This window comes from Micromesistius poutassou, assembly GCF_964030765.1.
Source record: "Micromesistius poutassou genome assembly, chromosome: 9".
NCBI classification, from domain to species: Eukaryota; Metazoa; Chordata; class Actinopteri; order Gadiformes; family Gadidae; genus Micromesistius; species Micromesistius poutassou.
Genome location: NC_140279.1, coordinates 13,119,118 through 13,146,899, shown reverse-complemented (window position 1 = coordinate 13,146,899; position 27,782 = coordinate 13,119,118). Strand labels below are relative to the sequence as shown.

At 45.4% G+C, this 27,782-nt stretch overlaps 1 protein-coding gene across 1 annotated transcript in view; it reads left to right on the top strand.

Moving 5' to 3' along the window:
- ptprsa (protein tyrosine phosphatase receptor type Sa) overlaps positions 1 to 14,147 on the top strand; it is a gene marked incomplete at its 5' end in the record, with an annotated part of 95,568 nt that extends 81,421 nt beyond the window's left edge. Inside the window, 6 exons of the mRNA XM_084472913.1 lie at positions 1,515 to 1,693; positions 2,102 to 2,228; positions 3,273 to 3,398; positions 6,229 to 6,383; positions 9,417 to 9,552; positions 9,950 to 14,147. Of these exons, the coding sequence (XP_084329039.1) occupies positions 1,515 to 1,693; positions 2,102 to 2,228; positions 3,273 to 3,398; positions 6,229 to 6,383; positions 9,417 to 9,552; positions 9,950 to 10,018 (792 nt within the window). The 3' untranslated portion in view covers positions 10,019 to 14,147. The remainder of the gene's footprint in view (positions 1 to 1,514; positions 1,694 to 2,101; positions 2,229 to 3,272; positions 3,399 to 6,228; positions 6,384 to 9,416; positions 9,553 to 9,949) is intronic.
- Positions 14,148 to 27,782: the final 13,635 nt, after the last annotated feature.

Below are 27,782 nucleotides of genomic sequence, written 5' to 3'. Positions count from 1 at the left end.
CCTCTTGAAGAAATAAACATGAAAGATAGAGGCTCAATAACACAGAATTTGTGTGTGTGTGTGTGTTAGCGCGACTGACTGATAAACAAGCAGTGATACTAGCACATATCGACACAGGCGTGCATGTACATACACACACAAAAAACACACCAAAAAAAAAACGGACACGCTGAGAGAAATAATGTGTGAGCAGTGGAGAGACTCAATTTGCCGAAAATGAAATTGTGCTGAGCGGTCAGTAGGAATTTCGCCGGGAGATCACACGACCGTGTGTGTGTGTGTGTGTGTCTGTGTGTATGCCCCACGTAGTGTGTCGCATGTGTCTCTCCTTTTTCTCCCAGCATGCCGCACTGGCATTATCAAAGGTGGATGGTGACCCAGTTTTTCATTGCAAAGCGGGAGAGATGGCTTCAATTGTTCCGTATGCGCCTCTTGTTCTTCCCTGCGTCTTGCTCGCTCTCTCTCTCTCCAGGCCTGCTGTGGTTCACTCTCCCCCCTCCCTCACTCACCTCCTCCGTCTCATCCCCCGCCACCCAGGAACTCCACGCCAAAGGAAAACTTTCAGACAAACAAACGTTTAATGGAAGAAGGGGTGGTGGTGGGTGGTGGGTGGAGGTTGGGGGGGTGGAGGGTGGCATGGGAGAAGGCTTTTGCAGTTGGATCTTTTCTTTGGCTGGAGAGAGAGAAAGGCGGCCCGAGTCCTTACGGGCGAGCCGGTGAGGATGTGGACGGATAAGGATCAGGCGTGCTTTATTACCGCCTTGAATTAATCATTGTGTTTGTCTTTCTCTCTTCTCCTCCTCCTCCTTCTCCTCTTCCCATTGTCCGATCCCTTCCTGCCATCCATCATCTCTTCTGCCCCCTTTTTTACCCTCTCTCTCTCTTTTTTTTCACATGCTGTTGTTTTTGTATGTTTCCTATCTGCTGTTTTTCTAAATCGCTGCTTCTCTATTCATTTCTCTCCCTCTTTTCTTCCTTTTTTTTCCGTCCATATCAATCTGTCGTCCTTCTTCCATCTCCTCCATTCACACATCCTTCCATCCCTCTCTCCCCCCCTCCCTCCCTCCACTCCCCCCTCCATCTATCCATCCATTCCCCCCCTGACCCTCTCTCTTTCTCCCTCCCTCCGCCTGTCTATCTATCCCTCCCCTTCTCCCTCCATCGCTCCATTCGCCCCTCTACCTATCCCTTCCCTTCCCTCCCCTCCCTCCCTCCCTCACTCCACACCCCCTCCATTCCATCCATCCATCCCTTCTCCCTCACCCCACCCTCCCTCCCTCCCGTCCTCCCTCCCTCCCCTTCTCCCTCCATCTATCCATCCCTCCCTCTCCTTCTCCCTCCCTATCCATCCATTTGCCCCTCTGTCTATCCATCCCTTCTCTCCCCTCCATCCTCTTCCTCCTCCTCTTCCTCCCTCCCCCCATCTATCCATCCCTTCTCCCTCCCCTCTCTCCCTCCCTCCCTCCTCTCCCTCTCTCCCTCCCTCCTCTCCCTCCCCCTTTTCCTCCCTCCAGCGGCTGGCCAACTCCAAGGCCCACACATCCCGCTTCATCAGTGCCAACCTGCCCTGCAACAAGTTCAAGAACCGGCTGGTCAATATCATGCCCTACGAGACCACGCGCGTCTGCCTGCAGCCAATCAGGGGCCTGGAGGGCTCCGACTACATCAACTCCAGCTTCATCGACGGATACAGGTACCGGGCAGGGTCGTGTAACCCATGAGACGGAGAGCGTGGATGCGTGTGTGTGTGTGCGTGTGTGTGTGTGTGTGTGTGTGTGTGTGTGTCTCTGCCGTGTTTAAATTGTGCATATGTGTTGAATGTGTCGGTATGAGGTGATACTCAATGGTTTATTTTGTGTGGTTATAGTGTGTATCGTACAGTTAATTGTACTGGTAATAGTGTGTGTGTGTGTGTGTGTGTGTGTTTGTGTGTGTGGTGTTTTAATGGTGTGGGTGTGCGATTGTGTGGTGTTTTCCTGTTTCTGTGCGCATTACATGTTGGGTGTTTTTACAGGGACTTTGCTGTTGTGCTGTGTTAGTAAGATGTGTGTGTGCGACATATTAAATGTGTGTGTGTGTGTGTGTGTGTGTGTGTGCGCAGACAACAGAAGGCGTACATCGCTACGCAGGGCCCCCTGGCGGAGACCACAGAGGACTTCTGGAGGATGCTCTGGGAGAACAACTCCACCATCGTAGTCATGCTCACCAAGCTCAGAGAGATGGGACGGGTAAGACTCACAAACACATTCTCATACACACACACATGCACGCACGCACGCATGCAAGCGCACACACACACACTAACATACACACACAACAATCACGCTGACGCTGACATAATCACACAACCACACGCCGATGTGCATGAACACCATCATGAACAGGCATGCACACACACACACACAAACACACAACCAGCATGAACACACACACACACACACACACACACACTTAAGACCTAATGACAGACACACATCCCCCCCGCATCATCTCCTGCCAAACTGCAATCCACTGCAATGTTGCCCTTATTGCTCAGGGGACCACTCAAGTCTGATTGTCCTTAACTTAGTTTGTAAAGGGAGTGCTGCTGATGTGATCTGCAGCAATCTCTCCACGTTCCCTGGGCAGCCGGCCTCGGACCTGGCCTCTCGCTGCCCCCTGCTCCGCGCCTCTATTAAAGAGAAACCCTGTTGTCACCACGCAAAGTGATGGGGACAATCCTGGAGCCGGATGGCCACCGTGAAACACATTAACAGGGGGGGCCAGATTCATGTCCGGCCTCAGGGACACAAGCCAGCGCAGGGCTGGCGGAATAGGGCTCTGGCCTGGACAGGGATGATACTGATTGGGTGAACTCATGGTGGAAACAGCACATCCTAATAACTTCTGTTGGATGGATACAGTGGCGTCCACGAGGTGTAGGTTGAAACCCCCCCCCCATCTGTTCACAGATACTCATCTCAAGCTGTTAATTCGTTTAACAGATGCGTTGGGACCTGCCGTGACTTTTGGAAAACATGTCATTAAGGGACATGCAGGTCTTTGAAATTCTGCTAAACAAGGATGAGTACGGGTCAGGCTGCAGACATTGAGGATTGAACCCAGAACCTTTCAACCAGAACCCTAGCCCCCACAGTATCCTGACATGTTCTTACACACATTCAACACAAAATAAGACCAAAAAATAAGGCCGGATTTGGGTCAATGTGTGCACGAGGGATCCATACATGTTCCCTTAACCCTCCATCTTGTGTTCCCTCGCCCCCTCACAGGAGAAGTGCCACCAGTACTGGCCCGCCGAGCGCTCTGCCCGCTACCAGTACTTTGTGGTGGACCCCATGGCAGAGTACAACATGCCCCAGTACATCCTGCGGGAGTTCAAGGTCACCGATGCCAGGGTAAGGGTGTGTGTGTTTAGGGATGTGGAAGTGTGTGTGTGCTTGCATTTTAGAGTTTGTATTTTATAGTTTGTTGTTCTGAGCCCCTCTGTATTTTTGTTGAATTTAGGCCACATACAACTTGTAACCATATTCCAAGGTGATGCAATTATTCATGCCTAGCAGGTTTCTACTGCTCATTTACAGACACACCAAGTAAACCAAGTACACAAAACAACACCTCATTCCTGCTTTTTAAAGTTCCCCAGTAAACACCAGCTCCTATTCCAGTCCGTGAAATGTGAATTCAAACCCAATGGGGCCGTGCTTATTGTGAACGGGTCTTCACCCCTTTCACTGTGCACGCTCGTGTGAGAGTGAGCGTGCATGTCTCACGCCCCCGCACATGCTCGTGTGAGTGTGAGGGTGGGTGTCACAGTCCCGCACACACTTCTTTGTGAGCGCGCGTGTCTTACACTCGTACACGCTTGTGGGAGCGTGTGCGTGTCACACGCCCGCGCAGGCTTGTGTGAGTCGGAGAGCGTGCGTGTCAAAGGCACGTGCACGCTCGTGTGAGTGTGAGCGTGCGTGTCACACACCCCTGCCCGGTAATAGCCCGGGCAGCAGGCCTCCAGCCTGCTGTCTAGCGATCCAGTCATGTATGTAATCAGCCAATTTGACACACCGCGCGGCCCCGCGGCTTGTATGCTCACGCCTCTCATCGCACTTCCTTCTCTCCCTCCCCTCCCTCCCCTTCTCCCTCTTCTTCTGCGCTTGGATTACAGTGTTGTTGTTTCTGCCCCTCTTTCATTTTTAATCCCCCCCCCCCACAACCCCTTTGAGGCGAAGGGTTTTCCAGATAATAAACAATGCGAAAGAATGAGAATAAGAACACGCAAGGCCGTAGGAAAGACGGGCGGGAGGGATGAGAATCCCGCTTTGTGAAGAGAGAGTGTAATGGCGACGGAGGGAGAGAGAGAGGGAGAGGGACCTCGAGGACGAAGGGTTTAATTCCCGGTCTTCACAACGCGTATCGCCGAGTTTCGACAAACACAGAGGCATGTGTTTGTGTGTCTGGAGCACAATGAGCAGCAGGAGCCTGCAGAACAGAGCAGGGCTCACTTCTGCGCATTGTCCTGGCACGTGCTCCACAACACAGGTCTGCTGTCGGAGGAGGAAAAGAGGGAGAATACAGTGGTGTTGCCATTGTCCTATTAGCATTTAGCTAATATGTTGCAGATGTTGCAGATGCTCTAATCCAAAGCCATTTACAGGGGATGACATTCACATGTCATTCAGCAGCGGGAAGGGGTTAGGCAGTTTGCTTGGAGGTGTTTCAAGGTAGATTGCGGTCGTTGGGGGATCAAACCCAGTACCATTCAGCTGGGGGTCTAGCACCCTAATCTGGATTATTATGCTGTTTTCTGAGAGTCATGTGTCCAGGGGCCGTTTAAGGGCACTGGATCTGAAGAGGTGAGCTGGGGCCAGATACTCCCGCTTTATTACTTCATTACTTGCTAAAGGTCAGGAATTGAACAATTATGGTCGACATTGTCTGAGGAAAAAAAAACGGATTGAAGTTTAATATTATAGAATAAAGGAAACACAGTAGGTGCAGTCTAGTGAGAGACTGCACTTTGCTAGTTTCCTCTTGACTTGATAAAAAACAAGTCACGGTAAACGTCGGCGTCAGATTATTTCCCTTATCCTCGGCCGGTGTTCGGCCGTGTTCCCGGTGAGATTGAGTGTGTTCGTCTCGCTTCCCGGGCCGTCCCTCTCGTCTCCTCCACCACCGCGCTCCACTTATCCGTCAGGACGCTCCGATCGATCGGGAGCGTCGGGATTATCGCTCCGTTCAACACGGGCGTGCGGGAGCGGACCGCTTGTCAAGGACCGTCGATCCTCTCCTTAACTGCTGAGGCAGTCCGGTCGAAGGCAGGGGGGGTGGGGGGGACGTCAGAAGTGAGAAGGGGGGGGGGGGGGGGGATGAGGAGGGGGGAGGGGGGGTTGAGGAGTGAGGAGGGTGGGATGGTATACGTAAAGACAGGCCTTCCATTGTTATTTCAAGAGGCCTGAGGTGGAGGAGAACTGCTCACAGGGGGTTGGGGTTTAGGGTAAGGGTTGACCTTGAACAACTTACTTACCTAATCTACCTATCCTAACCTCATCTTTAACCCTACTGCTATTTAGCAATGCTTATTACTGCATTAACTCATGTTAATGAATGTTTACTGTTAACTGTTAACAGTAACAGTTAATGTTAACTGTTAACTGTTAATTAACAGTTAATTAACGGTTTGCAAATTTTTGTTAATGTTTATAACTGCACTAATCTAATATATAGTGTAATAGTGTTCTATTGATGGTAGAACAGATGGTAGAATATCAATCATCAATGATCAAACATCAAATTGTAACGCCGTTTTCTTACGTGTGTTCCATTGTTATAACACGCTGTAAGGTGCGTCGTACCTTGGCTGTATGAGCAGGGTGATGGTCGATTCACATCATTCATTATTAAACACGGGCAGTCCATCAGCATCTGTACTCTCTGCTCTGGCGGTTGTCTCTGGATCGCTTCACATTTCAGGCTACAAAGGAAGTCTTTTAATGTTCCGATGTTTCTGAACTGCATGATGTCAAAGTGAGCAACGTTTTGTTAACCCTCACGCTGATTATTCTGATGCCTCTCTGCCAGGAGCTTTGTGAGACATTTTCTCATTTCTCTCTCTGTCTCAGTTTCTCTCTCTCCACTCCTCTCTCTCTGTCTCTCTCTCTCTCTCTCTCTCTCTCTCTTCCTCTTCCTCTTCCTCTCACTCACTCAATAACACTCTTCCTCTCTCTCTTCCAGGACGGCCAGTCAAGGACTGTAAGGCAGTTCCAGTTCACCGATTGGCCAGAGCAAGGTGTGCCTAAATCCGGGGAGGGCTTCATCGACTTCATTGGCCAGGTACACAAGACCAAGGAGCAGTTTGGACAGGATGGACCAATCTCTGTTCACTGCAGGTAAGACGTCCCGCCTTCATTTGAGCTATCTATGTTACATGAATAATGACAGGTGGTCTTATGGCAAAATTGCAGGATTTCTGTTAGAAAGGGACTTTTCTCTCTCTCTCTCCCTCTCTGTCTCCCTCTCTGTCTCTGTGTCTGTCCCTCTCTCTTTGGCTCTGTCTCTCTTTGTCTCTCTCTCCATCTCAATCTTTTGCTTTCGCTCTCACTCTCTCTCACTCTCTCTCTCTCTCTCTCTCTCTCGCCCTCTCTCTTCTCGCCCTCTCTTTGTCTCTCTCTCTCTCGCCGTAGCCCTATCTCTCTCTCTCTCCCCTCCCTCATTACTCGTGCATTACACAGCCTCCCCATCACGGCTGCGGGCTCCTCTCCTCCATAATGGAGGAGGCCGAGATGCAGAGTGGCATTTGCAAAAGGCCCATTGCGAACGACGCGGCCGTTGTAGCCCGGCTTTTTACGAGCCCGTCGCGGCGCAGACTTTTATAGTTATGGTGGTCCTCTTCCAGGGTGACCTTCATCATTAAGTTGACGTGCCAGAACCGGGGGGGGAAAGCATTAGCCGTTAGCGTCGGCCAAAGCACAGGATTATACCTCCTCAAACAGTGGGGAGGTGGGGGGGGCGGCAGCATCCAGTGTTTGTTGTCTGAACAGCACACCAGCTGTGTCGTTTGCATTGCGTTTTAAAACGTGAATTATCCATATGTTATCCAGCTATTCCATTTAGATACCGTTCAATTTCTTTGGTTGGTTTGTTTTGCTTTTGTCGTCGCCAAACATGTCCCCTCATAGTAGCAAGAATATCATGCGTCAATGTACATGTAACCTTCCGGGGTTCAAAGGTCACCGCCTTTTAAAAGAGAGACAACGATGTGTTAGAGAATGATGTCACTGCGCTGATGTCACTGCGCTGATGTCACCGGCCAGCCCAATGCCACTGGGAGTGGTTAGTGGTGTCGGGGGGGGAAGCACCCATAAGACTGAGTTATGTCTCGGTGATCAAGTGTGGGTCATCTGGTTCAACAGCCCATCATTCCACACGCTGGTCTACGGCTTCCCCTCGGAAGGAAGCCTTTCTTTGCACGCTGGTATCTCGGCGCGAGGGATTGCTTTTGAAAGGCAGGTTTTGTGCGTGTACGTAAGGAACACACTTCATTCCTCACACTGATACTGTTTTCAAAGCCATTCAGCAACGCATAAATCTGTGCATAGATTTACAACCCATGGCGTTCACAGACGGCCAATCAAACTCTCAGCTCTGAGCCGTGCGTGCTCGGCGCAGCTTTAAAAGGGTCAATTTGAGCACAGTGGGAGAACCCCATTGTCTGACAACTCTAAATCACCCACACACATTGCCGTTTGTCATTGGATAATTACGTTGAGTGAGAGCTTTCAGCTTTTAACACTAGCACTACTTTAGCATATATACTTTATCCTTACCACTCAAAGGAGCACCTGCTGGTTTTAATAAACCTCATTGGTCATGGCAGGAACCGGGGAACCTCAATGTGTGAAATGTTGCCTGTTGTCCGCACGCTCAGCTTAAATAATGTTCAGTTTCCATGGATAGAGCGTCAGTTTTTTCATCCTGGTTTGGTGACATCCAGACACAATCCTTTGCTTTTCCCTCTTTTCCTTCCCCTCAGTACCTCCATCCTTCTGTCTCAGTTGCCGTAGCTCCATCTCTCTCTCTCTAGTTATCTCAGTCTAGGTCCATCTCTCTCTCTCTCTCTCTCTCTCTCTCTCTCTCTCTCTCTCTCTCTCTCTCTCTCTCTCTCTCTCTCTCACGCCATCCTTCTCTCTCTCTCTCTCTCTCTCTCTCTCTCAGCTCTCTCTCTCTCTCCTATCCCTCCCTCCATCCTTCTCTCTCCCTCCCTCCCTCCCTCTCCCTCCCTCCCTCCTTCTCTCTCTCTCCCTCTTTCCTGTTCCCCCCTACCTCAGACAACAGCAGCACAGGCCTCATGCTTATCTCCTTCCAGAGCCCCACCCCAGTAGTCTCACTGTGGAGATCCGGTGTGTTCTTCCGCCCGGCTCTCTGGCTCCTCCCGGTGGGAGAGTGGTTAAGCGTAGGGGGACCACCTCTCCCAGGGGATGGGGGGGGGGGCACGGAGTTCAACCACAGAGAAGGGTCTGGGTCAGGGGCCGGCTGGGGGAAAGCTCTGAGGCTGCACGGCCGGCGCCGGCGCCGTCCACACCGCACACACACACACGCACTCGCCCACATGTAAACACACACGACAACACAAACACGACGCACAAACAAACAAACAAAACTTTGCTGGCTAGTTGCGTTCCTGTGTCTGCTTCCTGTGGAAGCAGCGCCAGGCGAGATGCAGCAAGCCTGAAATAAATCTGTGTCATGTCAATTATTGTTCCGCCGGGAAAATGGAAGTCATTTTGGAGAAAAGATGCTTAGAGAGCTGCCACTCCCGGAGTATTTCAGGATCAGAGTTAAGACTCCGGCCCCCAAGAGCAATAGCTGAAAAGATTTTTCTCTCCCGTTTTTTTTTTTCCAAGGCATGCCCATGGGTCTTTTCTGAGGGTTTCCTGAGTGCTGAATGATGTGCAAGACGGACGTGTGTGATAGGATGTGTCTGTTGTTGTGTGTGTCTCTGTGTGTGTGTGTGTGTGTGTGTGTGTGCAAATGCTATAAAAGCGAACAAGAGGAGGAGGGGGGGGGGGCTTCAACTTGTTAGCTCAACGTGTATTTCCAATCAGCACACATCAAGATTAGCTTTCATTACTCAGTACAGGATCCGCTGTTTGTGGTGTGACAGGAAATGTGTGTGTGTGTGTGTGTGTGTGTGTGTGTGTGTGTGTGTGTGTACGGAACTGGATTAAAGTGGAACTCCATAGACAGAATCACTGTGTATCACCACAGCTTCATGTAGGATTCAATAGATCTCAATTGATTGAATCAATTGATTGAATCAAGGGGCAAAGTATAGTATTGTTTTTACCGTATATGTCGTTATTCACTGTTTGTAAAACATGATTTTAATCTATATATGTTGCGTGTGTGTGTGTGTTTTTCAGTGCGGGGGTGGGCCGGACCGGGGTCTTCATCACCCTGAGCATCGTGCTGGAGAGGATGCGGTACGAGGGCGTGGTGGACATCTTCCAGACGGTCAAGATGCTGCGGACGCAGAGGCCCGCCATGGTGCAGACGGAGGTGAGCAGACACATTCACGCAAACGCAAACATAGGGCCGTTTGCTTCTAGAGCATGAATAAAGAAACGCCGGGCGGAAAAACACAGGCTACTTTGAAAACGCCCTTCCACATAAAAAGTGAGTGCCTGTTGATGTCACTTTTGCCCAATAAAAAATGTCCAACCAAGCGTGGTTTTGGAAGTGGGGACGGGTTAGTGGGTGTTTCTATAATGTGAGTCTGTGAAGCCCTTTTAAGGTGTAAATGCGACTCAGGGCTATACACACAAGCGTGCCTTGACTTCAGCCTTCATTTTGAGAGTTCTGCAACTGTCAAATTGTGGGTGAAGGTGTCGATCGCAGCGTGTGTGACTGAGAGGCTGACGTTTTTCCTGTTTGTGTTTAATTGCTTCTCCTGCAGGATGAGTACCAGTTCTGCTACCAGGCCGCGCTGGAGTACTTGGGAAGCTTCGATCACTATGCAACGTAAAATAGCCATCCTCCCTTCCCTTCCCCACCCCTCCCACACCACCTCCCCCCTCCAGGTCTCTGCCTCCCCCCCCAACCTCACCTGTCTCCTGAGCCATACAACCGTGCTTGAAATTTGAATAAGACGAAAATGGATAAAGAAATGACACCAACAACAACAACGATTCCCCCAAGAAAATGTCCCAACCCAGTAAAACCAAAATCCACAAATCACAAAGAACTCCCTTTTTCTGAAAAGGCGGAGCTAGTTTAGTCAATAAAAACGCAAAGAAAATAGAATTTTGGAGCAGGTGAGGGACCAGACCACCTGACCACCACTGACCAATAAGAGGAGAGAATTAAAAAAGGCTTTGGCTCACACTTTGGGGGGGACGGGGAACCCCAACCAGAGTCGGACTGCGAACCTTACCTCAAGTGTTTCCAATGTGGAGGACATTGTATACATTTTGTGGAGATTCACTTCTTTAAAAAAAATTATATTGTACGTAATACAAAGACAGCAGACAATGGAAGGACACGGGCGAGGTTGATGGAGCGATAGCGAGACGGAGGCAGGTGGATGTAGCCTGGATGAGACGATTCTGCCTCGTTCTTCTTTTACATGTAGTGAGTGTGTTGGCGTGGAGGGGTACTTTATCAATGTCTTACAGCAGGAGCAGTTCAAAGAAACATCTGAATCATGGCTGTGCCTGTGTGAACAAAACATTCAGTGTCCCCGAAACGCCACCTACCCTTTTGGCTAGCCAAGTGGTTCGAAAATACTCAGCAACCAAAATGAAGACGGATTACTTTCCATTTGGTCTGGAGAAACACTGCGTTTTACCCACCAGTGATCATCCCATTAGCCATTAAAGCAACACATCGCTACTCTAGTTACCATCAAAAGGCCAGCCATTACTGAGTAAGACAGGGCTACAGAACACACGCGTCACCATGCTAGCATAGTGAAGCAGGAACATGGACGTGAAAGAGTGTGAACATAATCAGTTCATTACCGACAGACATTCGGTACGCCCGATTCCCCGTCTCTGGAGCAGAGGTGCAAGGTCAGACCAGCCCAGTGTCGTTGTGATGAACTACCAACCCTACTTCGATCCTAAGATCTTCTGGAACCCGAGGAATGCTCTGATGCTCTCTCGGAAGTGGCCAAAGTGGCCATTGGCTCTCTGGCCGCTTTGACCTTCAATGTTGTTGTTTTGAAATTCGACCCTACCTTGGAACTGTTGCATCATGGACGTTTGGTGCGGCCCTCTTTCATTTTAGTCAACATTTTGTTTCAAGGGATACTGACTTAAAGGTGGCGCAAAAATGCATATTCTGCATCGTCACGTTTAGAACTTTTTCGGTACTTTATCCGTTTTCCGTTTTATTTAACGTTTAACACCAAACATGCTGCTTACTTGGTGAGTGCTGTGTGCGTGGCTCTTCCGTGCGAGAGATCATACATACAAAAGGTGCCAGCTTTGCTCATCGTTCACCCTCCCCTGCCCTCCCCCTGGTGGTCACAACTGAAAGTACATCAACGGATCATCCGATTTTTTTTCTTCAAACTACTCCTTCGGCCTGTTAAGCACTCATATATTGACCGGGCCAGTTCAGTCCCCCCCTTGCAGCAACAATGAGAACAAGAACCTCCTCTTGTGGCTCCTATGTGTGTATGCGCGAGTGTGTGTGTGCTCCTTGACCAATCAGATGAACCCAAGTAAATGCTCTCCGGTTCCTCCGTGATGGGCGGGATGTGGAGATGGTCCGCCATGTTGGAGTTGAAACGTGACGCTCTGGAGGTGAAGATCGTAGTGACGGCTCACTTGTTCCCCCCCTCGTCCACCAATGAAAAGGAAGATATATACTGGAACTAGTGTTTGTGAATGTGGGTGTGCTCAGAGGTGATGGAGGGGGTCTTTTACTGCGTCGGTCTGGACTGACAGACCCTCGTTCCCCAGACGTTTTAAGTGGCGGGACCAGGAGCTGGAGACATGAACTGTGTGTGTGTGTGTGTGTGTGTGTATGTGTGCGTACTCTGTTTCTCGTTTCCAAAAAAAGCCTTATTGTTACTGTAACTTTACAAATACGTTACTGTTGTATTATGATTATTATTACATTATTATTATTATGATTACTGATTAATCTCATGTTACTTTACATAGCTGACTTTTTATTTAGCTTTATCTTTTTTTTTAATACAGTTAGCGTGACATGATAAATGCTAATCTTTTCATATTACATTTAAAGACATTCTATTTTTTCACGTGTTCAGTATAACATATGTCTTTGTGAATGTGTGTATATATATATGTATATGTATATATTATACCACATTCACATTGATAGATATATATTTAAATGCAGAATATATTAGAACTATCCAAACAATTATGAATTAGTTTTTTCTCCTTTTCATCCTGTTTTTAAAGGCCAACCAACTTGTTATTAATTATGTGATTATGTACTTTTATTTCTTTACAGCAAACCTAACGATTTCTTGTTTGTGTTCCTTTACTGCCATAAGTACGGCCATTTCTGCTGTGATAAGGTACTTTCATTTTTAACGTGTTTATAAGCGTCGCTGACTTCATTAACCTGTACGCAGTAGAATATTTTGCATCGTGTTCAGTTTGTAATATTTTTTTAAACTGTTGTTGATCACCTCGTCAGTCAACCATCTAAGGAGAAGACAAAATGGCCCTTTTCTTTACCTGTTTTTTTTTTTACATATGCCCAAAAATGACTGTACCTTCTTCTGATTGTGTACAGCTTCTGACAACATACAATTTGACGTCCCACAAAAAAACCTTGCTTTAAAACATAACATGACCACCCATTATGTTAGCTATCAACTAAGATCCAAGATATAATACATGTAAATAAAAATAAACAAATATATAGATTATATGTATTTGTATAATTTGACACTGAAGCTCACAAACGAAGACCGACTTCTGACCGAGATTGCGATTCCCATGTCCGACTTCTCGGTGTTCGTAAAGCCTTTTCCCGCCCTTTTCCCCTCAAAGTATTCCCCCTCCATTTCTGCTTTCTGCTTTAAATACCGTTGCCTATAATTTCTCATTCTAGCAATCTGATTGGTAGATGAGGCAGCTTCCATCCTAAAAGCTGTTAACCATTGGCTGTGGAGGCTCATCTACGGCGCTACCATCCCCTTTAGCGGGGTAACCACGCCCCGTTAGAGGGCCTATTCCTTTCTATAATAACTAGTACGGGTGTAAATGTGACCGCCTCAGACTACAAAAACCCTATCCCAGAGGGGTTCAGTGCTGTAACGACCCCCTTGGACCTCAAATACTACATTGGTCGTGATTTTATACACACGTGAACCTCCGGTTACCAAAACGAAACTCACAACCCCACCCGTACGACGCTAACAAGCTAAGATTTAAACCATAGATCTGTTACCAAGGAAACAATCCATACTGTGGGGCTACTAGTAGATAATCATAACCAAAGGGGGGCAGGGGGTGTTCTCTGTACCTGACATTTGACAACAGTACATTTTCTTCCAAGATCATTTGTACAAAATACCATGTTTTTGTCGGGTTGTTTTTCGAGGGTGGTAGTTTTTTTTTGTTTGTTTTACGGGAGGCGGGAAAAAAATCAGGACTTTTAAGAGCCGGGAGGAAGAGGACGACTCGAATTTCCACAGACAGCTTCTGCTGTGGATTTACAATTCCGGCATCTCCTCCACAGTACTGAGGAGATCTTAAAGGAAATGTTTGGGAACTTAACTGAACTAAATCCGTTGCGGAGGACTCGTTCTCAGACGGAGACCCCCACACGGGCCTCTGCGCCTGCGCCAAAACCTTTCTCCGTGGACGTGGTTGGAAGCTTGTGTAATGTGTTATTCTTTTTTCCAGTTCATGTAAAGATGCTAGACTTTTTTTTGACAACAGCCACCAGAGTATTTCGCTGAATTTGGCAGGGGGGGGGGGTATAGAAATGAACAAAAGATGAAAAAGTGACAAGAAACGTATACATACAACAGCCAATGAGAACAAAAAAATAATGAAATTCCCATACTCGGCAGAATTATTTTCCTTTGTATGAGGGCCAAGTGCTATCACATTCAAACTGTTACTTCGAACTCAACAATAATTGGTTAAATACCACTGTGTATGTAGATATGTTGACTTTGTATTAAAGAAATGTTGTCTGAAAAAAAAACTGACACACTTCTGTTTTGTTATTTTTGTCCTCGGCGTCAATCAGATCCCCCTCCTTAAACAAGCCTAATGGATCGGTCCGTCCTTTGTTTACCATGTTGTCCATTACGATAACTAGGCCTACTACGTGCGACGGAAGTACAATTAAGCCCGGTGATATGTTCCCACATTCTTCGGATTCCCTGTCAACCAACCCCTGGGGGAGGCCTGCTCCGCGCGTGTTTGATCAGGGAGCTTTGTCACAGTCGCAGCTTTTGTTTTCTTCCTTTCCCTGAACGGGGCCCCGGGTGGATAATTGCCAGGCAGGTCGTCTGCTGTGTGGTGTGGTGCCCAGAGGCCTCACCTGCTGGTATTCGCTTCCCCCTCTCTCGTTCTCTCTCTGCTTATTCGCCTTTCAGGTACAATCTCTGCAGCACTGATGTGACTTCTCAGTGGGAGATAACCGTGGATGTTGCTCCCAGCATTCGGGCAGAGAGTGGTTGGGAGCTGTGCTACTGTGTTTCTCCTGGCCGTTCATGAGCAAGATGCCTAACATCTACCTCCTCCCTAACGACATCACAAAACATTTTTATCGGAATTCATGGCAAGTCTTCAATGAAAGCCTCTTCCAAATGACTAATAGTACTCAGGCAGCCGTGGCTCATTCTAGTGTCTTCAGCTTCTATCAAATTGTGATTTGTTTAACACTGTGATTCACACGTAACCACTAGCACTAAAGATTATCTCGCGAAAAGGCAGGCCAGGTCACCTAAAACGCCAATTTGCTCAGAGAGTGTGCTCAGTCAGAGTGGTTAATGTGTGCGGCGTGGCACGGCTTCAAGAACGATATTGCCAATTGCCCACTTGGAGGGGCACGCATAGAGGCACTCTGTAGCCGGTGAGCAGACCGAGCGCATGTGAGGCCAAGCAGGAGAGTGAATTAGAGGGGTGATTATGCAGTGAGTCAGACGGCAACTCGTTAGCGTCCAGCTAAGCAAGCAATCAAGGAATCGATGTGACATCGGACCCAAAAGCCACAGAAATGTGTAATAAATGGCAATGCGATAAATTTGATTATCCGCAGTGCCGTGGCTGGACTCTCCGTCGTGGCAAATGACAAATCAATCTGATCAAGCCACAGGGTAGAGCCGAGAGGAGCTAAGGGAAAGCCAGCCACTTGCACCATTGCGCGCAGAAGTTGTTCCGTATGCTATGCACTGTTTTTTTAATTTTTCTTTCCCCCCTCTTCGGTAGGACTTGTGGATGAGATGTTAAAATATTCATGACACACTATTAGGGGGTTTACGATCACATTTTATAATCAGGGATTTATTGGCGTTTGGATTGGTGCCAGCTGCACAATAAAGGTTGTCAGAAGGCCATCCAACCACCTGCCCACAAATTCACAAGAGAGGGAGATCTGTGTGCCCTCGTTTGCGTAAATCACATACTGTGGTTTGGTACGTGTCTGCGTGATGTGATGCGGGAGGGACAACAGTGTCGTCGATGAAGAGAGTTTTAAAATATGCCGATGCAATGGTGGTCTCTCAGATCTATCATATTTACAGGCGGTGGGTTTCTGAAGACAACTAATGAACTGATCAATTATGTTGCTGGAATAGAAAATGTGAATGCAATACTTATGTGCAATTTGTCGAAGATAATTTAAAACTATATATTCTACTATTTGAATTAATAAATAGGCAGCCATTCAACTCAATTTAAGTAATGGTCGGAGGAGATTAACTTCAGGTTTAGGTTTATCTTTAACATAAAAGGTCAGTTCCCTTCTACTGGTCTCCGTCAATAAGATATTATAATATAGGCCTAAGTGTTTCACATTCCCAGCCGCCGTCTTGGTTCTTATCAAGCTTATAATAAAAATAGTTACCACTGGTTGTTGGGTTATTCTAGACTCAATGGTCATTGAGTACCAGGATGGCTGCCCGGAATGTGACATGATTGAAACCGTCCTATTACTGCAGTATAATGTGTTCAACGTTAGATAGATAAGTGCACACATTTTTCACTCTAAAATAATGCACATGTTAGAAGGATGTTTAGTAGTATAGTGACACATATCATAAATTCTAGTTTTAAGTTAAGTTATCCTTTATTTATCCCCTTTTTGGGGGAAATTCTTTCTCTGCTTTTGACCCATCTGGGAGCCGGTAAACACCCAGAGCAGTGGGCAGCCGCAGTGCAGCGCCCGGGGAGCAGGTGGGGGTTTCAGGTGCCTTGCTCAAGGGCACCTCATCCGTGGATGAGGACGTAGGAGAGTGTTGCACAACCACTCCCCCCATCCATATTTTTGCCTACCGGTCGGGATTCGAACCGGCCACCCTCCGGTTACCGGTCCAACTCTTTAACCAGTAGGCCACGGATGCCCGTTGTTTTTGCATTGATATTTCACTCGTAAAGATCACTGTTAATAGCTGTGATCCAAAAATATTACTTTGTATGCGATTGTTTCTGTAAATGCAGAAACAGGGCGTGGTTCCTTTTTAATAGGTTCATCATCTTAAGAATATTAAAGTATTGTTTATCAAATCTCGCCAATCCATCACGTGTGTATGATATAAGTCCATCAGCAGCAGATAGGCCTAAGAATAGAAGATGCAAGCTGTTAATAGTCTATTTTGAATCCTTAATTACCAAAGCATTGAAGCCTAGGCTACATACATGCCCCAATAAACCCAAGACAAATTAATACTAAATTAGTTATACGGTTATATTTATAGTAAAACAATAAGTTATAAATAACAATAACTAACAGTAATTCTTTAGGAAAACAACTGTCATTCCGGCTCTGCCATGGGACTTTGCTTCCCTCTGCTGGACAAGAATGACATTTAATTGTCAAGACAGCGGCAGTTTTACATTTTTACTCCTGTATTTCAGTAAACAAGAAAACAGTGCAAAACCCAAATAAGAGATTAGGTTTACAACAACAAATTCATTCATTTGCATCTGCAAGACAGTGCCATTTATTGTATTTAGCTATTTTTGGCGTATGCCTTTCTTTCTTACATGTTTTCCATTCTTCACACAGTAAATGTAGTGCCTGATAAGGGAAGTACAAATACCCAGGGGCCCAATTAGGTCCTCATGTGTGCAGGGTTCTTCTCTGCCACTGGCATATTTTAGAGATCGAGTTTAGCTGAATCAGTCCCACAATACACCCAAAACAGCGCACACTTCCAAGTTCTCCGGGATATAGCAAACACTTTTTAAAACTACTGCTTAAAGTCATGGATATTTGTTATCTTGTGAAGACTTTGTTTCGCACATGACCATAGAAGGGAAGGCGGAATGCCTTGGATTAAAGTAAACTGGCCAGCAGATGTTGGGGCTTACTGGTATCCTACTTTTCACTGGAATAGCATTGTTATTATCAACCCATGATTAACCCGTATGATTCAAAGTAATTTAGAAGCATGTGATGCTGATGTCGCTTGTGTGACTGGCTGACCTTTGACATAAAGCCTGATGATACTCAAACTACTACTGGTAACGAAGTATGTTGGCCTGTGGGTGGGGATTTAATTCATGGTGAATGCTTTGGAAGAAGCATTTCGATTTTAAGGATAGGAGTCCATCCCGTGTTACTCTTGGTTACTACTATCTATTACTATTACTATTACTATCTGTGCCGTGCTTTTAACCACTGTCCCTGCAGTGACCTTTCTCTGCCATTTTGAATGCCCTTTTTTCATGTATTTCTTTTGTGTTTTCCACATTCTGATTCAGATCTTTGAGTTTGTAGTGGCAGAATTCAGATTCCTCCACCATAGCAACTCTCTATTTCATGTTTAGAACATACACTTCATTCCTTTTGGTGCTGACATTTTCTGGGGTGAAATTCGCCTTGCATATCTGCATGCCCTTCTGTGTTAAATGCCACGTATATGGTGAATCTAATGCACACAAAGAAACAAGTATTGTGTACATTAAGAAGGTAGAGTTGTAGAGTAGGCCTCTGAACTATTGACTTTAATTTTTATATTCCTATGCCATATGTATTTGTTTCCAGTCATTCAGGTAGTGGACGCATCATTTGATTTTCAAGATACTTAAACACAACTTTGACGTGGCCATTCGATGACTAGATGTATGTATTGTGTGTGTGTTTGTGTGTGCGCTTATGTGTGTGTTTATACTTTCATTTATGTAACATCTTCTCTTAAGTCGCTGGCTAGTTAAATTATGTGGTTATGGATTAATAAATAAGTAAAAGGTTCTCTGTTTTTTCACTTGTGGGTTCAAGATTTGTGCATGTGTCTGTCGGAACTGCAGCTGTTAATGCAGTAGATGTGTAGGCAAACTTGTTAAAGTTTGTCTATATATAGTGTGTGTGTGTGTGTGTGTACACCGCTATTCTTTTCTATATAGACCTTAGGCTAGCCTGTCTTCCTGTTTGTTTACGTGTTGAATTAATCTCACATCTTCCTAATTTTACCAGGAATCCTATAAATAAACCTTTCTTTAACTCTTGGGGACAAGGACAGAGAGAGCATGCGAATGTGACTCAGAAATTTCCCAGAAGATGCAAACATCAGTATTCCACAGTTACCAAATATGGTTACACGGCACAGATTAAATATGGCGTCTATATATGTCCATGGACTCTGCATGTACAATAGTTGTAGTACAAAAAAAATTGTACAAAAGTTGAAAAGATGTTGAGAGTCGCCAGTGCGCCAAAATTAATCAGGGATATTTTATAGCTAACAGATTTGGTCGAGGGATTTGGGTTCTGAATATTGCCTGCGGGTTGAAATCCTTCAGTGTCTTGCTGGCTGCCGTTGGCCATGCGACTCCGCCTCGTCACCTCTGAGCTGTCTTTGTAAAGCAAGCCGACCACACAGGGTGACAATTCCAAAGTCAATGCTGAGGTTTAATGTCTGCAGTTCCCTTGAGCCAGGCACTCACCAGCTAAAATATCGAAAACCATATCCTGTTTTGGCCAGAGGATGTTTACCGAAAAACCATGTACAGAGGGGTTACCTGGGAACAGGAATAGTATTTATTATAACTTAATGGTAAGTCATAGCTCAACATGACTTGAATATCTTGAATACCTGACATGAATACCTTAGGAGAGAGCAAGATTCGCCCATGCACAGTGGCACGGTGCGATGGCTGCTATGGGAGTATATTCAAATGCCCTGTTGTGATTGCTCTACATCCTCGCACTTTAGCTCGTAGCCCTAATGCAAGATAGAACATGGCTAACGTAAATAATAATTACATTTCAATGTCTATCCAAACAATGTTGGGATAGATGCCTTAGGTATGGACAATAATTAAGGAATGGCATGTCATATTATAACACAATATGAATGTCGTTTCAGTTTTGTAATGACTGATGTTGCTGTGATGTCCTTGAGTTGGTCATACCAACCGGGATATGATTCATCAAGCACTTTATAATGTTTACGGTTCCATTCCAGGATGTCTGTGGCCATTGTAGACCACAGTCAGCAACTGGGTGTAGCTAGAATGGTTCTGTTGATGGTTTTGAGCTGTTGTAGCTGGGTGGATGAGAAGTGGCTGAACTCCATCCCGTAATTTCTCTCCTTTGTATGCTGAAAAGTGGATTTCCTGGGGGCTCCAGTGCGCATAGCATGGTGGGGATGCTTTAATGCTATGTTGAGATCCCTGGGATCAAAACATACCAAGGTGGGGATGCTTTAATGCTATGTTGAGATCCCTGGGATCAAAACATACCAAGGTGGGGATGCTTTAATGCTATGTTGAGATCCCTGGGATCAATGAAGATTCTGATGATTTCTGTTTGCTTTTTGTTTGTTGCCACCATGGATGATTCCCATTCAGTGTGTTCAGAAACAGCAGTGATAGGTCCTTTATCCTTTCAAGCTCCGCCCCTAACTCTCCTGCATGGCCGGAATGGGGCGTGCTGGACAGACGACAGGCTGTACAGATCTACTTTCGTAGAGTATGTTACTGGTAGTTTACCAGGTTTGACCTTGAAGAGATCAGCATATATTCCATGAAAATCTGGTGCGGCATGTTGGAATTGTCATTCACACTGAGTTGATGAACTTCCCTTGTTCAGTGTTACCAACTCCATGGGTATGCATGCTGGAAAGCCTAGCAGTGGCTAGACGTTTCTCTCCACAAACTGTAGTGCATATGGCTGGCCTGCTAGGTGACATGACAGGACAACTGAAGCCACAGTATTAATCTGATTTCCTCCATATGCCACCAAGTTGCTGATTCTTGAACAGTCTATTTCCTCAAGTTTGAATGCATCATTGCTATGATGTTGCATTTTGACCCTCAATCTACATTCATTTCGTGGGACTTACCATTGACGTGGACTTGCCATTGCCATTCATTTTGAGGTCTGCTGTGTCAACGTTTTTCCTTTGTTATTCCATCAACATGGAATGGCTCAGATCGTGTTCAGGTGGGTTTCCTCCAGGTGCTCCGGTTTCCTCCCCCACATCAAAAAAGACATTTATGTTTGGTTAATACTCCTGCTGGTGCCCTTGACCTAGGCAGCAGGCATTAGACCGGAGTTGATCCCCAGGCACTGCACTGTGTGACTGTCCACTGCTCCTAGTGCTGCCAGTGATGCAAGTGATGGGTTCAATGAAGACACTGTTGACCATATGCCGGGCAATTTTCTCTGTTAGCTGCGTTGCTGCCCTTCGCAATTTTTACCAAAACTTGTTCAAATGTCTGTATGATGTGTATGAGATTGAACGGTTGTTCATCTGTGAAAGATGATCCCAGTCATGCTCATTCTCATGATTGCCATGTGATTTGAATCTTTTAAACAGAAATTGAATGTGATATGTTACCATTAAATGAAATGCCGACTGGCTTACTGCCAATTCATCTTCATCAGTAGATTTCTCACATTTGTGTTAATTAAGGCCTTGGCCAGAGCCCTGATGAGCTATGAGGCTGAACCCATGGAGCACTGCTCGTGGGCTGGTGTGTTGGAGTCATAACTCTCACCTCAAGTGAACGGCCTCTTGGCTCCTGTCACAACTTGTCAGGACAGATGTCTTTGGAATGAGATGAGACACTTTTGCGTGAGCGTTCAGCCGTCTGTCTTCTGCTTACTTTGACTCTCCCGCTAAAAACACAGAGTAGCACGCGCTTGCCGTCGTTCTGTCGTTCTGCTCAACGTTTCTGTAGAGATGGTCTGCGTGTCGTGTGTTAAACGGTTGCGTGAACTGCAGCGAGAGCGAGATACGTAGCAGTGCTGTGACAGTCCACGGGAGTTCAAGCTCAGTTCAGGCCGTGTGTGTGGAGTGGGGGCCGGAGGCTCTGGTTTTTGTCTCCAGTCATCCTGGAGCTTGTGTGGATAAATACACTCCAGTGGACTTTTGCTTTAGATGAAAGTGGAGATGATCTGCCTGTGGCTAGAACAATTAAAAAGATTATCCAGTTGAGTTGAGATCTGGAAATGCTGTGGATGATTCTGATTTGGATTGCAGTTTACCGTCACTATTGGTAGCCTAGTGTGTTATACGTTTTTAATATTGGCATAATTTATGTGAAGATGACAACACAAATACACATTCAGAGAAGTATATCCAACTAGACTTTTAACCTCAACGTTTATTGTGTGTGTGTGTGTGTGTGTGTCCGTAATTCTTGTCAAATCATAATTTAGCTGTCATTTAATTATTATTATTATTTATTTTTATAATATGCAGGAGCAATTGAAAAAGGTAGTTGTGTTTCTTTTTACTGGTGTTGGGATGGATATACAATTTAGATCAAAAAAATGTTGAAGCATATATAATGGTAGCCTATAGAAAATATTCAAATAAACATCCTACAAACAAAACCCATTTATTTATATATATATATATACATATATATATGGAAATGAGTAAAAGCTAAAGAGGCTGTGTCGTTACGTGCAGCAGATGTGACCTGTCTGTTCCGGTAGAGGTTCAGACCTCGTCTCTTCCCATCCTTCCTCCCATCGCGGTACACTGGTCGTCGTGGCGATGCCAGGATGAGAGACAGACTCATCGGCCCGCTGGCTTTGAGAAGACGGCTCTGGCGAGGCATACTCTGGGCTTCTGGCACCTGTCCCTGAATGCAATTACCTTCCAAATGGACCAATTTAGAGTTAAACTAAGCAGAGCCTGTCTGCTTGTTCCTGGCAGCCCCCCCCTGAGCTCAGATCGTCCGGCAGCGGAGGCTGGGTGGGGCCGTCACTCAGACACTGACACACCAAGGATCGCTTTTTTCTTTAACGAGCTTGGATTGTCAAATAATTCCTCAGTAAATAATAGCACCAGAAATATCCACTTGTTGTGCGGTTTCCGTCTGGTCGAGTGGGTTCCAGAGTGAGTGGGAAGGGAACTTGTTGTTGGTATGGTTGTACGATTGCCTTGGCACGGACAGGCGTGACCTTTTGCATGGGCAGTGAAGCTCAATGCTCAACGAAAATACTGAACAAGTCATTCAGATGCCTGGAAATGTACTGAAAATCGGGAGCTCGCCCTAACATAGTGACGATGAATGGTTTGTTGAGTTTGAGGTCACTGCAGGGTCAAGGCCTGTTTCAGTTCCAACAGGCCTACAGTCTGGTAGCATAGCAATGAAAGAGGTCAGAGGTTTGATTCCCCCAAAGAATGTGTTCAAGTGCCATGTCTTTTGGCATATGTTGCTGTTCCTAATATAATGGATGTTGATGTATTTTTCCTGAGGCATCACTATTAATAGATTTCATTATTCCTAATCTAGAAGTTGTGAATACGGCCTTGGCTGTTGCCTGTGACTAATGACACACATGCAGCAATGAGGTCCCTTGCTGTGATAAATCATGGGAAACTTTCTCCTTTTTTGTCAACTGTTTTTTTTTTTTCCAACGGTTCAAAGAAAGCGGGGGTTGAGGGAGGGAAGTCGGGGTGTTATGCTGCTTCTCCTGGACAGTTAAGCTCCTGTCCCGCATCTGATATACAGCAGCCTCTGAATCACCATCCCTGTACTTACAAACAAATGGAGAGCATCTGGGGGAGAATATTGTGATTTGCTCACTGACTAGAGGGAATACCACATCCACAGAGATCCAGTTTCTGTCCCCAGATTTCCTGGCTATTAAGCTGCGTGAAAAACCAAAGCAGCACTTCACATTAGAGTATTCCGGTAAAACGGGATGTCTGTGTGATAATGTTGACGACCGAGTGGTTGTTGACAGCCCATCGGACTGGGTAATGCAGTAATCGGCCGTTGATGGATAATAACTGTCCTGCCAAACGGAGCAGCCCCATTGGCTGTAACGGTCCAATTACCGTTCTGTCTGGATGTGTTTGGCGGGTGAATGAAATGGAGTGATGGAGATGGATTGGACAAGGAAAAAAAGAGGAAAGGTGCAAGGACAATTGTTTATATCCTGTAGGTAATAGATAGATATTCTGCCCTGAATCAAATGCAACCAGGGATATAACTCTGTCGTAGGCCTAGATAGAAAATAATACTGCCGTATAAAAGTTGGCTATACAGGCTCCTACATGGGATATCACAGGTAAACGTGCAACCTTTTCATGTGGTTGTATTCGAGAGATGATCTTTCTTTTGTTACAGCCTTTTTAGATTATGGATGGCCAATTGAATATATGAAAAACAGACTTTTGAGAAAGCTGTAGTTCGTTAAGTGTTTGATTTAGTTTCCGATTAGGGCTTTGTCAATTTACGAAAAGTGTGTGGGGAAAAATATGAAAAACATATGTTTGGTCACTTTCAACTTCGTGTTAGTAGACCTGAATCTGCTTTGCAGATGTCTTATCAATAAAGTATTTCAGAAGAGGAAAATAATACTCTGTATGGAAGCGAAATTATCTCAACTCACAGGTTGACATAAATAACCTTTTTGAACGTCAGCCAACTGTATCAGACTGCTTTATTCTTAGACCTACTACTTAACTATGGCGAGTGAACAGTGCCAGGATTACCAGGAGAAGGATAACATCGTGTGAAATGCACGTGTGGAGATACATACGCCGCCGCCGTGGTGAGAGGATACGCACGCCGTCGCCATAATATATATATATGACAGTCAATTACCTTAACCACAACATTGACTGGACCATGACCAAAAATAAATAAATATATATATTTATTTATTACCTTAACCACAACATTGTCTGGACCATGACCAAAAATAAATAAATAAATATATATATATATACATATATATATATATATATTTACTTATTTATTTTTGGTCATGGTCCAGACAATGTTGTGGTTAAGGTAATTGACTGTCACGCGAGAGACTGGGGTTCGATTCCCAGTCTATATATTTTTTTCTTTTTTATTATTATTTATTTTTTCTGGTATTAATATGTCCAAATACTTGTTGATGAATAAGTTGATGACATTTTATAAAAACCGTTCGTTTTTGTGTGTCAAAAAGACCAAAACTCTTAAGTTTTAGTTCAGGCGTTCTCACGGCGACGTAGGTTAGCAGGCGTCTTAGTGGCGACGAACTCGTTCAGACGTCCGTGAGCAGACGTACATTTTGTCTGAATTTCCGTATGTACGTCGCCGTGACACCGCCGCCGGTGGACGGAACTTCCATGCAGTCGCCGTGGCGTCGCTGCTGGTCTCTCGTCTGCAGTCCCAATCAATCCCATACAAAATTTCACACGTTGTGACGGCGGCGTAGGGTTAGACTGCTCCTTCGCCTCTTCCTGGTTATCCTTAGGTTTGGCACTGTTCACTCGCCATAGACGTACATTTTGTCTGAATTTCCGTATGTACGTCGCCGTGACACCGCCGCCGGTGGACGGAACTTCCATGCAGTCGCCGTGGCGTCGCTGCTGGTCTCTCGTCTGCAGTCCCAATCAATCCCATACAAAATTTCACACGTTCTCACGGCGGCGTAGGGTTAGACTGCTCCTTCGCCTCTTCCTGGTTATCCTTAGGTTTGGCACTGTTCACTCGCCATACTTAACTCTCTTCTGGTCTAGTCTCTTCCTCGTCCCCCGCGTGTGCGTGTAAATACCTCTTCCTCCTGTTATTTAGGGGGAGTGTTCAAACTCCTGCAACAAGCCTTTTTTTGCAAATGAGACACATCGTCGGCCGTGCAGATGCGTGTAGACAGCAAGGCGCGCGTCCGCGGCGGTCAGCCACAACACAGGCGCTTCAGTTTGGCTAAAAAAGGGAGCGTTCAGGCGCACGACGGGTCCTCTGCCAGATGAGGAACGGACGCGGTCGACGGTCGCTTAGAGACGTCCACAAAGCTTCGTACGAGAAGGTAACTTTTTTTCTTCTTCTTCTTCTTCTTCATTGATGGTTATGGGACTCTGCCTTGTAGGAATAATTGCACGGCTGGGACAGTAGCGAATGTGTGTCTTGCAAGAGAAAATAATGATTAAGTATTATTAACAATGAATAATTAATTAGACGCATTATGCTCACTGGATCATATTGATACTTTATTTTATGCTTTTTTTCAGGGCCAATATTTGACACCTCACAGACGTTACTGTCATTGATTTTGTGTTCATTTCCACTGTGTTGGAATGTATTTTTTTGTGTTTGCCTTTGAAGTTAACTATAATCTGGATTTGATTTGGCACAAAGAAAAATCTAAAGCAGTTAAAAAAGTGTCTCTCTTTTTAATCAACTGGGCTGAACGTGATCAGTATTGAACTACAGTGTCAGTGTGTACCTGTAAACATTTTAGTATAGTCTATTGCCTACATTTAAAGGTTAACCATGTGCACGCATATGAGGTTGCGGGAGACTGACTTTTTATATAGATGTTTGATGATATGTTTTTAATAAGAAGACAATTTGAAAGGAGAAAGAAATCTGAATTAGGTTAAGATGTTTGACACCCATCCAGAAGTAAATTGTTTCAATTCCCCTCATGTGGTATGTGGTACCCCTTATCTACCCCTTAACGACATGTGTCTGAATTCACTGAAAGTCATCTGCATCTGCAGATGACTTTCAAAGCATCTGCTAAATGAATCAACAGTAATAGTCTACCAAGCAGGAGGACCATAAACCAGCCGTTACTTTAGTAATACTCCACCATTATCCGTGTAGGAACCAAGCAACTCTCTGACCTGTCAAAACCCAGCCAAGCCAAGCACTTTGTCTGTTTTTAACCTATGAGGGGCGGCTGGTTAAAATACAGAACACGCATACATCACAGATATATTCAGGCTGTAGTGGACCCCAGCCATGTTAGTGTAGATCTGTTGTTGTGTATGTTGTCCGTATTTAAAGTAATGTCATCTCCGAGTCCTTTCCATTGCCTGTAAAGCCCTTAGGGTTTTGGTTTCGAGCCCTGGGATTGTGCTGGGACTCGATCCAGGGTTGAGTGAAATGCATATGGTATTGTAGGAAACTGCTGAGATATATAAGCTGTTTTAAGATTTTACCAACTAAAATTATGATGCCTGACCCCATGCTGAAAAGTTCTGGGTTTGATTCCCACGGCCTATCCGGCATGCTTGAGGGAGATGGCCTGAGATGATCCTGTACCTGAGTTCACTGTACGTCACTAGTGTGTGTGTTGTAGAGGATTGTTAAGGTGTTGACCCAGTATCTTGTTGCGGCCCTGTACAAATACGCCAACAACAGGTTTGACTTTCCCTGGTGTTTCACAATGACAAACAGAGATGCAGCCATTATCCATTAGGTAACACGGTAGAGGAAGAGCACAAAGTCAGATCTTCCAGCACAGATGGACAATGGTTTGAATAGAAAAACAACAAAGATTAGGCCAATGTCCTGCCACAAGGACAGAATGTGTGTTTATTGTCATTCTACCCTCAGTGTAGAATGACAAATAGCAACATCGATTAACATACACTGACATTCATAAACCTGGGTATTAGTGTGTTGTATCAGTAAAGCTCTATGGCTTCCCATTAGTTTAGATGGGAAATCATATGCCAGGGACACGTTTGAATATGATGTATTGATTTCAGAGATCTCTCGTGCTAATGGGACTCTCAGAAGGTCAAAGGTCAAATGAGACATGTCTGCATCCTGTCCATCTCTTGGCATTCGGATCCCTAAAAGGTGACCCAACCTTTTCCCTTATTCTCCGTGTGGAAAGTCAGTTAAATGTGGGTGGAAAATGTTTGATTACACATTTGGTTTCCAGGATGAAATCATCCTTACAGTTTGTTCTGAGTCATATTCCCGCTTGCATCACTAGAGCATGAATGAACAAACATCGATCAAATCTCCAACAAATAAATATTTAATTAGAACTAAAATCCATACAGGGGCTTTTCTGTGACTGTTGGTCATTTCACTCGAGGTGAAATGCATACTTGTCTATTTCTTCCCGTAACTATTAGTGAATGTTGGCACAAAAGCATTTTCCGCTCATTCCTTCCTTCTGTTAGTCATGTTGCTGTTTGGTTTGTGTTGCTTATTATTGTCCTCTGTGATGCATATCGCTACCTTGGGTCGTTTCTCACTTTCCACTTTGGTCCTGTAAAGGAGTGATATATCACCCAATCATAGGACATGTTTCAGCCCCATAGTTGGTTTATCAAAAACCTTTTTTTATTTAATTCACGGCAGTATGAATGTATTTTATATAAAAGGAACAGCTGTTCTAACAATTGTTATTGCTCT